General features: G+C 40.1%; 1 protein-coding gene and 1 long non-coding RNA gene across 5 annotated transcripts in view; one reads left to right on the top strand and one right to left on the bottom strand.

Moving 5' to 3' along the window:
* Positions 1-1395: 1395 nt before the first annotated feature.
* The window catches only part of LOC122869275 (ornithine decarboxylase-like), a 51907-nt gene continuing 41049 nt past the window's right edge, over positions 1396-12253 (top strand). Inside the window, exons 1-6 of one of the 2 annotated variants that reach the window (XM_044182096.1) lie at positions 1396-1498; positions 1592-1808; positions 3271-3354; positions 3882-4044; positions 4423-4538; positions 5330-8175. In XM_044182096.1, the coding sequence (XP_044038031.1) occupies positions 1437-1498; positions 1592-1808; positions 3271-3354; positions 3882-4044; positions 4423-4538; positions 5330-5383 (696 nt within the window). In that variant the 5' untranslated portion in view covers positions 1396-1436 and the 3' untranslated portion in view covers positions 5384-8175. Of the gene's footprint in view, positions 1499-1591; positions 1809-3270; positions 3355-3881; positions 4045-4422; positions 4539-5329; positions 8176-12253 lie in introns of those variants that run through there. The other variant, XM_044182097.1, reaches the window with a different exon arrangement.
* The window catches only part of LOC122869285, a 10716-nt gene continuing 6777 nt past the window's right edge, over positions 8315-12253 (bottom strand). The window contains exons 2-3 of one of the 3 annotated variants that reach the window (XR_006376276.1): positions 9153-12228; positions 8315-8987 (exon numbers count right to left, since the gene is read on the bottom strand). This is a non-coding gene — a long non-coding RNA (uncharacterized LOC122869285). Of the gene's footprint in view, positions 12229-12253 lie in introns of all 3 variants that reach the window. The other 2 variants (XR_006376277.1, XR_006376278.1) reach the window with 2 other exon arrangements.

Here is a 12253-nt window from a genome sequence, read left to right as displayed (position 1 = left end):
AGGCTGTTTCAATTCTGAAGTCTGATGTCCAAAGGCAAAAGTGTTGAGATCTAAGAAAGACATTTCAAGTATCTTAGACGAAATAGCTCATGCTGTTGCAGAGGGCTTCTTGGACGTTTTGAGCATGTGGGTTCAATCCTCTAGCCAATCCATGATTTTTGAAGTCGGATGTCCAAATTAAAAAGTGAAAAGCTCAAAGTGTCTTGGACCAAATGGCACAGGCAGTAAGAAGACTGTTCCAAAGTTTTGGAATTGCTGGTTGACATTTCATTTTAGTAACATTACCAAGATGGTTTTCTTGCTGGGTCCTGGCACCCTGGGGTTGACCCCGCCGTAACCCCTACTCAGGCCTCCAGAGGTGGGCGCTGACTGATACCCGACCTCCCTCTTGCTCCTCCCCCACTTGATGCCTCTCCTGTCCCTCCCTGAACCCAAAGTATCTTTGTCATCCACGGAGTCAGAGTCCTGGTCGGAGCTGCTCTTTATCACCTCGGTACTGTATTCCCTGTCGAGCCTGAAAACCTCCTCCTCTAGGTGCTCTGAGCTCCCAGTCTGGGCAGAGTCATCTAATAGGACCGCTAGCTGCATGGCTAACTGAGCTAACTAGTTAAGCAGGAGTTGGCTGAAGTATTATCATCATCATCTTCACCAAAATCAGTGAATAAAGTTATAAAGTTGTGTTTTTGTACATTAATCAGTAAGGCCCGGCCGCCTTCTCGCCTTTCTGCCACAAGTGGACTACACATATATGCAATGCAGATGTTCACACAAGTGACTGAAGACCCGCCTTGATATGAGGACTGACAGATTGCATTTTCATTTTCATTTTGACACCAAAAGAGCATGGTGAAATGTAAATGTAAATGCAATAGACTGGGGGCACTGTTTCACTTATTGCATCTTTTTGTCAAATTCAGCAAATATCTCCTCAATCTGGTGTTTTTACACAGCCCTCATGGAGAATATTGGATATTCTACTATGCTGTGCCATCAAGGCACATATGGGGTTCTGTGATGCATGATGCACTGGCTGGGCATGAAACGCTTTTTATCTGTGAAGTAGGATGTGTTTGTGCTTGTGGTACCGGACGGACCCAGTGAGGCACAGACCATATCCTGCTTACCCACTAGCAATAGTCTTAGAGGGCGAAGCCTATACGAAATAGAACGTTAGTTACGTATTGTAACTCCAGATTCTATGAGTATAGGCGCAGCCCTCTAAGTTCTGGGCCTCACTGGCTCCTTAAACAGCTGAAGAAAAAGTTATTTTGGGAGCCAATTGTCTGGCCTCAGTCCAATTTATACACAAGGTGAGACTGAGGTGGGGCCCACACAACAGGTGGGCGTGGACTAAAGTTTTTGAGACAGACTTCAGTGCTGTGCCAAAAGCCAAACCACTGTCGCACATCAAGTATGCCTGTGCTCATGGAGTAGAGATGATGACTTTTGATAGTGAGGATGAACTCCTAAAAATGTCTCTTTGTCATGCCAAAGCCAAGTAAGTGAACAACTACTAATATTTTTGCTTCTGCGTTTACTGTACTTTCTTGTTGATTAATGAGAGTTATGAGTCTTTTGAATCACTTTCCAGACTGGTACTCCGCATCGCAGTGGATGACTCCAAATCGCTAATAAGACTCAGTTCAAAGTTTGGAGCCAGACTGGTGTCAGTTGGTAAGCTGCTGGAACGTGCTGGAGAGCTGGGCTTAGATGTCATTGGGGTCAGCTTTCATGTGGGCAGCAAGTGCACTGAAAGTTTGGCGTTCCAGCAGGCCATAGCAGACGCCCGTCATGTCTTTGACATAGCGGTAAGTCATCGTCATAGCAATAAAAAACACCGTACAAAATAAGGTACATTTACATACTTAGACGTATAGCCATTGCGGTGGCCATAAGGTTAAATGTGGGTGAGGAAAGCAAAAGAGTATAACATACCATCACTGCTTCAGTGGAGCTGCCAGGGGCCAGCAGATCAGACTGTGGTTGTACTGGACAGCTTGTGTAAATGTGTGTATTTGTGTCAGAGTGGAGCAGGGCATTCTTAAAAAACGATAGCATTTTCATAAGGTAGATAAAGATTTTTTAAAAGGTTGACCAAAGCAGAATGATGCTGCTAACACAATACTATTAAATCTTATGTTTAATACTGTTCAACTTTTTTAAGGAAAAATGTTTGTATTGATTGATTGATTAATTGGTTAACTGATCGATTGACATCATGGTTCCGCTTTCTAATGAGGCACTCTTTATAAAGGGTTCATCAGTTGTAACTAATGACTTTATTAATTGGTAGTTACTTATTTAGTAATGCTTTATAGATCATGAAATTAATAAGACGTTTGGGTTGCCTGGCTCTTGTTTATCCTCCTCCAGGATGACACTTAGATCCACTTAGCTGTCTCTTTAATTATCCAGGGAGACCCCTGTTGGACCTTTTGTACACTTGAAGGATTATTGTAGGAACCATTTATTAATGACTTATAAACATTTATAATTGCAGATGACATTAACTGTTGGCATACTGGAAAGTGAGAATCCTCTGACCCTTTATTAATGACATGACCGATATATTTTTTAAGATAAGAAATTTCCTTTCTGTTGTTTGAATAAAGACTCATCAATGTGTTCAGTTTAAATAAAATCTTTTCACATGGATGTGTGTTTCTATTTGGTAATAATGCAGCTATAAATGTTGGTAAACCATTAATAAGTACTCCTAGGATTCTCCCTTTCTAGTAATCCATCCAATTAAAATGTCAAACAGTAACTAATGAAGGCCTTTTAATCCATTAAGCATCCTCTTGTAATTGTTCATAGGTTGTTAAAACTGATGCCATGCCTTGTCACAGATAGAAAATAAATAGAAAAATATGTTTTGAATTGAGTTGTGACAGTCTGAAAGAAAGAGGAGGAGGTTGTCAGCATATAACATAAGTTTATGCACTTGTCCAGCTCTGCTCTCAATTACATTTCCTGCTTGTTAGCATTAGCATCAGCACAGGATCAGTGTTCTGTCTGCCTCGGTAGTGGACATTTTCTTCAGGTAATACTTTAGTCCTCAATCTGCTTACAGACAATTTGACTGTACAACTCCACAGACTGACTATAAGGGCTGTCTGCCTTTAGATAACACCAATATGATTGAAATATCTGGGTCCCGCTGGGGAGCTCGTCACAAACACTCTACACGGCACCGCTCAGACCGGAAACCCCAATTTATAAACCCTTTATAAAAGGTGCCTTATTAGGGAGTGATGATATTTTTTCCAGAATTTGTTGGGCTTCCAGATGAGTCTCTTGGATATCGGTGGAGGGTTCTCTGGGAGAGAGGACTTTCAAGTGAAATTTGAAGAGGTAAAATAAAGAACTTATACAGTGTTTTTGCTTGTTCGTTGTTGTGATGCACCTCAGCATTCTAATGACACAAATAATTACTACAACTATTTTCTAGTTAAGTGTCCTGTTTTCCCTCAAGGACCATTCAGGGAAACTTTAAATAGACAGTCCACCTGAGTGTCTAGTACAACCATTGCCAGGTATAAATATGCTAAAATGTTCCTAACTCCTTTTCATGATTAGTGGTTATGTGATTTCCTTATTATCAAGGTTTCTCTACCTTAAGCAAGCATGACAACATTTTATACAATGTTGGATGCATTTGATCAAACTTTGTCATTTGGTTTTAATCCAGGCTCTCTAATTACATGGATCATACTTTATAGAAACACATGCAGAATTGTTACATTTGTTGCTTGTAATGTCGGTGATGCTGGAAATTGTTGGCCACTTTGTATTAACGTATCAGTGAATTGTCTGAAATATTACTGGAGCTGAAATACCTGTGAAATATGCTATTAACCTGTTGTGTTTTGCCCTCCTAGCTATCAGAAGTCATTAATGGTGCACTGGATGAATTCTTCCCGCCTGACAGTGGGGTGCAGATTATTGCAGAACCAGGCCGATATTTCGTTGAATCAGCCTTCACACTGGCAGCGAACGTCATTGCCAAAAGAGTCGTCATAGATGATATGGATGAACATTGCGGTAATGCTTAGATATGCCTTTGGGGCCACATGAATGTTTCCTATCCAGTATTAACACAAACTAGATGTCATAACTATACAATGTGTGGTTGTATTTAAATTTTATCATGATTTTAAATGCAAGAGGTGTGGGTGGCAACTATCAGATGTGTCTGATGGCACTACTACATCAAGATTCATCTTCAGTAGACAGCCATGCCCGGCCTCCTGACTTGCAGGGTTGCAGTTACTCACTTTATGCAGAGGGCCAGAGGGACCATAGATAAAAAGGATCAATTTCATTATAATTTTCAACATCTTATTTTAAACACATTTGCATGTTTGATAGATATAGTTGCCATTTTAGAAACTTTCATTATTTTGCATCTATTTTTTCCAGACTGTGAGGACAGCCCTAAGAGAATGATGTACTACCTTAATGATGGAGTGTATGGCTCCCTGAGTTGCCTTATCAATGATCCTGCCCACAGCAAGGTTGAACCATACCTTCACAGGGTAAATATCAATGCTGTCACCACATAAGAAAGTTAATGTTGGATGATTCTTCAGAACAACAGATTACGTCCAATGCCAACAATTTAAAATTCTCACTTTCCACACTATCTGAGCATGGTGACTACATAAAGGCTAAAGTTAGGGAAAGATCGTGGTTATGACAAATGTTCTATGGTTAAGGAATGGTTAGGGTTAGGCAAACATACTTTGTTTATGGTTAGGGAAAGATAATGTTATGGTTAATAGAGAGGCAAACATTAAAGGCAGAATAAGTAGGATTTTTTTGTTGCTTTTTGCAAAAAAACGATTCAAATTTGGTCCCTGCTTCCCATCTCAATTGGCAAGAGAGAGAGAGAGCTAGAGAATGAATAAAGGATGGAGCGGCATTGGCGAAAATAACTTATTCTGCTTTGTGACAGAACGCATGGAGGTCAGAGAGCGACCTCCACAAGCTTACTGTCCGCCTAAAGGGGACACTACTTCAATGGCACTTACTGTTGACATTAGACATAAATCTCGAGGTGTGGAATTGTTCAATATGAACGTAATTGCTTGGGATACTGGGCTCTAAATTAAGCACAATGACTATACTAAATTAAGCACAATGACAATGATCCTTCAAGTTCAGTAATTTAGAATAGTTTTTTTTTTTTTTTTAATAAAATGTTGTATGTTGGAGGCTATCACTCACCATTTGGCCTGAGAAACCTGATTTAAACAAATAGATTGTGGGAGAATGTGATAACCACTGTGATGTGGATTTTATATTTCAATGTTTGTGCTCTACGCAGGCTGTTGAGAGCAGCGAGCAGAGATACCGGTCTGTTATCTGGGGTCCAACCTGAGTCAGCTTTGACAAAGTAACTGACAACTACTGGATTCCTGAGTTGCACGTGGGGGACTGGCTCCTCATTGACAACATGGGTGCTTACTCAGTTAGTTTATCCACTGACTTCAATGGCTTTGAAAGAGCACACATTTACACTGTTGTGACAGCTGAGACGTGGCACGCCTTAATTAAGGCCGATGGACCACGGTCCACCCCGTGGTGTAGTTACAAAAAAATCGTGATGGAAGATGTTCTATTTACAATAGATATGAATGTTATACTGTTTTGAAAAACATGGGGTCTTCAGCTTTCAGAATCCTTAAACCAATTGTATTTTGTCCAAACTATGTCTTATTACTACTTAGTATTTTAACAATAAGGTCGTACAAATATAAACTTCGTAAGTATAAGAGCAAGTGGTGAGCAAAAGATCTAGGATCATTTTCTTGTCAGTCTACAATAACATGCTTGGAATCGCTGGAAAATAGAACTTACAAGCTTTCCAATGAGCCTAAACGCACCACAATTGTAAAGACGTTTGCTATTTCTGGGGAAACATAGCAGTCGTACTTCACATTTTAGAGTCACACTGATGACACATTTATGTCACCAAGGCTTATGTTATTTTCGCCAAAACCAGCAGAGTTTAGTTTTAGTTACAAAGATCGTCACGGGGGTTTCACCAGCCGTGTTAGTCCAGCCAGACTGAATTTATGTTATTTATAACATGGCTATATTGAAATAAATAGTGTTTTGAAGTAAAACTCCCAGTAAACAGTCAACAAGTAAACAGTGAACATGGCCAAAACATGGAGACCGCCTGAGTATGTCTTTATAATCAGTTGTATCATGAATGTTGTATTTTAGTGTATTTTCATCAAATTTACAGTTACACTTGTAGTCAAAGAGTAGAAGACATTCATTTGCATTATTATCCATTTGATCTTGGTTATAATGGCGATATTGCCGTTAAAATTTAGATAATATATTAGGCGAGGATGAAAATCTTGTTTTTTCCTTTATTGCATCACCATTTACTCTCGAATGGTAATACAAATAGGTTTACTTACAATGGATTCATCTTCCTTAGCTTCTTACCTATCAAAGAAGACCAGAAATATGCATATAGGCCTTATGGTTGAGAAGCTATTCCTGATGCATTTTGGGTATTTCTGCGTTTTTTCCTGGGGGATAGGGCTAGGGCCTAACACCTTAGTCACACCTACGACATTATCCGTTAATGATCTGGTAACACTTCTGTATGAGTTGGACAATGGCACAATACTGACATGAAGAACAGACATAGGCATTTAACATCTTTCATTGGTTGGTCAGTTTCTATTCTATATTCTCCCAATTAAAAATTACATTTGTGTTAAGTCTGTTATAGTCATACATTGGATAGCATAGGCGTAGATTTTGGAAGTCAGGGACAGGGTGCTGCTGAATTGTCGCTACAACTATTTTAACGTTAGCCAACGATCTAGTCATTTTAACTCCTCATAGGGTTACTGGTAAGCTCTATGCAGAGTTAAATGAAAGAGAATAAAAGAGCGAAATATGGGGGATGGAGGATCTGGCAACTGGATACAGCATCAGATGCAGGGCCCCCTTCATTTCTGTGAAAGCTGCTCAGTGGCGCATGAAGCCAAAAAATTTTGGCTTTCCTGTACAAAATTACCCGAATCTTCTGCATCGTGGGGCCCATAGAGCAAGCGCACTAGAGACTCCGAGCCGAGCTGGCTAACTTCCGGTTTAGCCCTCCACTCTTCGAGACTTTCCTAATGGATCAAATTCTGATAGTGAAACAAGTCTTTTCGCGGGAGTTGTGACGCTCAAGAAAATGGACCCACCGTTTTATAGCCGTTTCTTTCACAGTGTAAGTCTATGGAAAAAAGTATTTTGGGGCCCCTGTGCATCACATGACAGACCCGGACGTTGTTATTCCACGGTTTGGCCACTATGTCAAATTGGCTTCATAGCCCGGCGGACTTCTTGGGGGCTTGAGGTAACTGTAGAGTTGACAGGAAATAAACAGATGTGAAGTTTGTAAAACGGATCTATGTCACTCTACATTGTGCAAGTAGAGAATATTACCATGAAAGGTAATCCTTGTGCCTCTTTACCATGATATAAATAGAAACATAGTTTAGCATTTTGCAGCCCTGAAACAAACCAGAAACTATCACAAGTGTTTCCAGGTAGTCACAGCATTACACAGCATAACATATCATTTGTACAGTAATGCCTCATTTCTATCTTTAAATGTTTCCTCATTATCACCCTTTGTTTTTGGCCCCTTATTACCCTGTTGCATAAATTTCAGTCTAATATTACCCAGATATGCCCATTGTTAACACCAAACTATTACCTAATTATTACTTTGGTAATTACATGGTATTACTTAATTATTACCTCATTATTATCAAACTATTACCTCACTATTACCATATTACCCAGCTGTAATGTATGTAATTTAATTCTGTTAACTTGTGACCAGCACCAGAGTAAACCTAAAAGTCATCAGAAATTAGCATTTAGTAGCTTTTTTTTTTTTTAAATCTCCGGAGAAGCATAACCCCAGAACTCAGAGTGGCTCTGTTTTTCTCTGCTCACGCATCCGTCTTTTTTACCCCTAACCAGTTTGCATGCCTGAATGTATCATATGTTAATTTTGAATAATAAATGTAGTCTTAGATGCATACTTCTAAAAATAAAATGTAAAGAGATGGACTGAATTGGACTGAGTTGAATTGTAAAAAATCTGATCTGTTTTTGTAAAAATAATAAAACGTACGTGTTCCTTCATCAGGTATATGTGTCGGCTGCGTGTGTGTGCACGTGTGTGTGTGTCTATCTTTACCTTCACCAAGGAAGCTATATTAATTGGGGTATCTCAAAAGTAGTTTTTGTTGCAGATCCAGAAAGATTTCTTACCATTGTGAAATAGAGCTTTTCTTCATTATATTCACGTTTTGCTGCACTTACTTGAATGAAAAATACAGAAATAAAGATACAGAATAATGCTCAAAAATACAGCACATCACTCCCCTTAACACTCCTTTGACAGCAAATATCTGTACCAGTTTAAAAAGAAAATTCCAGTGGCAGCATGTCTTTGCCATGTCCCAAATCCAACATACTAATTCTATACAGCATGTACTATTTGCTAACTTTTTGAAGCTGTTTCACCACCCCCCACAATTTTATTTATTTTAATGTCTGGTTTGAGTATACTTGATTTTTTCACTTTTTCACTGTGAACACAGCGTAAATGTCCAGCGCGTCTTCAGCAAAGGGCTGCTGTACATTAACATAGTCGTCATCAGTATTACTGCTTTCTTCCTCTTAAGCTACTTATTTTACAACAATATTTTCACACACCTCTTCCTCTCCATTGTCCTCTACAATAGCATATATCTCCTCGCTTCCCACATAATCATGACCTTCATCACTCTCCTCTTCCTCACAATCATGATTTCCATCACTCTTCTCTTCCTCCAGCCTTCTTGTTTTCTCTTTCTGCCTCTTCTTGGAGTGCATTGGTTCAAAGTTCACATAGTGCTGTTCCTCCACCTCATCATCCTCCTCCTCATCATCATAATTGTTCCTGACAGTCACTGGAACACAAGCATGGGAACAGAATGTGTCATGAATATTAGAATCAATTCTCTAAAAATCACACAGTTACTGGCACACACTCTGAAACGCAAACACATAGATGGAAGTGTGTCTTGAAAATAAGTAAAACAAACAGCAACAGTTAGTCTTATAATGGCATGTACTGTGTCCTGGTGAGCACAGACACGGAGTTTGGACGAAGGCTCCAGGCTGCTTGGCTCATTGTCTTCTCCTGAGGACCAGACAGACCACCACCAAGACCAGCAGAAGCAGCAGCAGAGCTTCATCTGCTACTAGGAGACCAGCAGCAACAACAGAAGAGAAAAACAGTTTATCCTCATGTCACAGTACACATACAAGGTATAATTCCTATCTGACTATGATTGTTGTGATATATCATTCACATTACAGCTTGGTAATAAGGAAAATCAATAACAGATAATATAAATAAAATGGTATATTATGTCAACAAGTAAACAAAGGCAACAATATGGTAATACTGGTATCATACCATGATAATTACTGCTGTAATAACCTGGTAATATTTTGGTAATAATGATGGGAATACTTTGGGGGGGTGAGAATCTGGAAAAACAGGACATCTCAGTAATGACATGCTGCTAATAATAAGATAATCTGCTTACAATAATAATAATCACATAACTTAAAATCTTTATACTGGGCTGTACTAACAGGGGTAATATTAATGTGGGGTTATATTATGATGAAATAGACGGGCAATAATCGGGTATGTTGCCAGAAATCACCAGTAAGTAATGCTTTATTTATCTTTTTCATTTTTTAATATATTTTCATTCTATTTATTTATTTAAATGTATGTTATATGTTCAAAAGTATTATCACCCTAAATTCTAACACTTCTCTATTATGTTTTTACTTCAGTGCATGCTGGTTTAATAACTGTGACTAAAATATGCTCCCGTTAAGTTAGCATTATTAGCACAGCTGGGCGTTTTGCTCGAAGGCTAACTCAAGGCTAATTCTTTAGCTGGCGAATTAGCTAACAAGCCATGCATGGTGAGAGCAGACACCAATACCTGCTAATTATTGCTAACATATAAATAAAATACTAGAATTTCACTCACCGAAAAAACTGGAGCAAAGACTTAGAAGGTCTGTTGGTACACTAAACCGCATAGCAAGCCATTTTATTCTTCAGATTTTTTATTGAAAAACTCTCCAAAAGGCACAGACACGACAGGGAGGTCAAATTCTGTGACCCGCTGAGTTGAGGTGATGGGCGGCTAGCAGACAGCAATCCACTAGAGGTGACAGCACCGGCACCCCCCACCTGTCACTCAAAGCGGCCATGTCGTTAATTATGCAGAACTTTAAGCCTTAATATAATTTAAATGGGTGAGTTGTAAAAAAAAAAAAAAACAGTTGTCATGAAAAGGGAAAATAAGAAGGGATTTAGGATCTCAAGCAGTGATCAGGGTCATAGGAAGTTAGCAGATCACAGATATAGGCAGTAAAATCTTAAAATCAATTCTAAAACTCACAGGTAACCAGTGATGGGCAGCAAGGATCGGTGTAATGTGGTCGCTTCTCTTAGTACGTGTTCAAAGCCTGGCAGCAGCATTTTGTATCAGCTGCAATCTTTGGATATTTCGCCTGCTGATACCAGAATAAAGTACATTGCAACAGTCAAGTCTGGAAGAGATAAAAGCATGGATGACCGTTTCTAAGTCTGCAGAGGAAAGGAATGACCTGATATTGATTAGCTGTCTCAGTTGTGCAAATCAGGACTGCACCACTTTAGTCACCTGAGCATCAAAGGACAATTCTGAATCAAAAATTACACCTAGGTTGTGGGCATTATTTGATAAGGCACCCAGACTAGAGGAGAGATTATTAATGCTGCTAGAACTGGGGCCACAAGGGGTAGTTATAAATACCTCTGATTTGGAGTCATGCAATTTCAGCAAATTTTTGGACATCCAATTTTTAAATCTCTGTGAGGCAGGATGCGTTCGTGGTACCAGGCTTTATTGGGACATAAAATTGGGCGTCATCTGCATAGCAATGGAAGTCAATGGCATGATTACGCATTATTTGACCCAGGGGTAGCATGGACATTATATGGTAAACAGGAGGGGACCCAAAATAGATCCTTGGGGACCCCAAAAATAGAGAAGCACGAGAGGAGGAGGCATCTCCAAGCATTACAGAGAAGGACCTGTTTGACAGATAGGAGATAAACCAATTCAGAGCCACAAAGTTATCGTTATCACTTGACCACGCCCCTCCCCCTAACAGACCTGTCCTGAATTTCACCAGTTCTCATCTGGTCACCCTAGATTGGAGGTATCTTAACTAGTGAGTGACACTGACCGATGCCGACGTGAAACATGATACAACAACAACATTATTATGATAGCCTAATTACACCATGTAAAAAAGATCAAAGCTATCTGGTGCCCAGGGAAGAAAAAGAAGAGAGAAACAGGAAAAAAGACAGAGGTAATGAATCAATAGTTTATCTACTGCATAGTAGTTACCGTTGGAGCAGACTGTCACTAGCTTACTTTGGAGGATAGTAATGTTAGCTAATTTAATAAAAAAATAGAGTTAATGTGAGCTGTTATACTGTACTATGGTGGGGTGTCAGTGGGGGTCCCGGGTCTTGATGAGGCCAGCTGCAGACGGAAAGAAACAGTTTTTGTGGTGTGAGGTTTTAGTCCTGATGGACCACAGCCTCATGCTGGAGGGGAGTGTCTGAAACAGTTTGTGTCCGGGGTGGGAGGGGTCAGCCACAATCTTTCCAGCTTGGCTCAGGGTCCTGGAGGCGTACAGGTCCTGGAGGGAAGGTAGATTGCAGTCACCTTCTCTGCGTAGCGAATGATACGCTGCAGTCTGCCCTTGTCCTTGGCAGCAGCATACCAGATGGTGATGGAGGAGGTGAGGATGGACTCAATGATGGCGGTGTAGAAGTACACCATCATTGTCTTTGGCAGGTTGAATTTCTTCAGCTGCCGCAGGAAGTACATCCTCTGCTGGGCTTTCTTGGTGAAGGAGCTAATGTTCAGCTCCCACTTGAGATGGGGCACCATCATCCTGGGTGATGATGGTGCCCAGGAAGCAGAGGGACTCCACAGTGTCAACTGGGGAGTCACACAGGGTGATGGGGGCAGGTGGGGTAAGGTTCTTCGTGTAATCCACAACCATCTCTGCTGTCTTGAGAACGTTGCGCTTCAGGTTGTTCTGACTGCACCAGGTCTGAAAATAGAATATGAATCGATGT

This window comes from Siniperca chuatsi, linkage group LG21 (assembly GCF_020085105.1).
Source record: "Siniperca chuatsi isolate FFG_IHB_CAS linkage group LG21, ASM2008510v1, whole genome shotgun sequence".
Classification (NCBI taxonomy): Eukaryota; Metazoa; Chordata; class Actinopteri; order Centrarchiformes; family Sinipercidae; genus Siniperca; species Siniperca chuatsi.
Note: the sequence above shows the minus strand (reverse complement) of the source record. Positions and strands in the feature narration are given on the sequence as shown.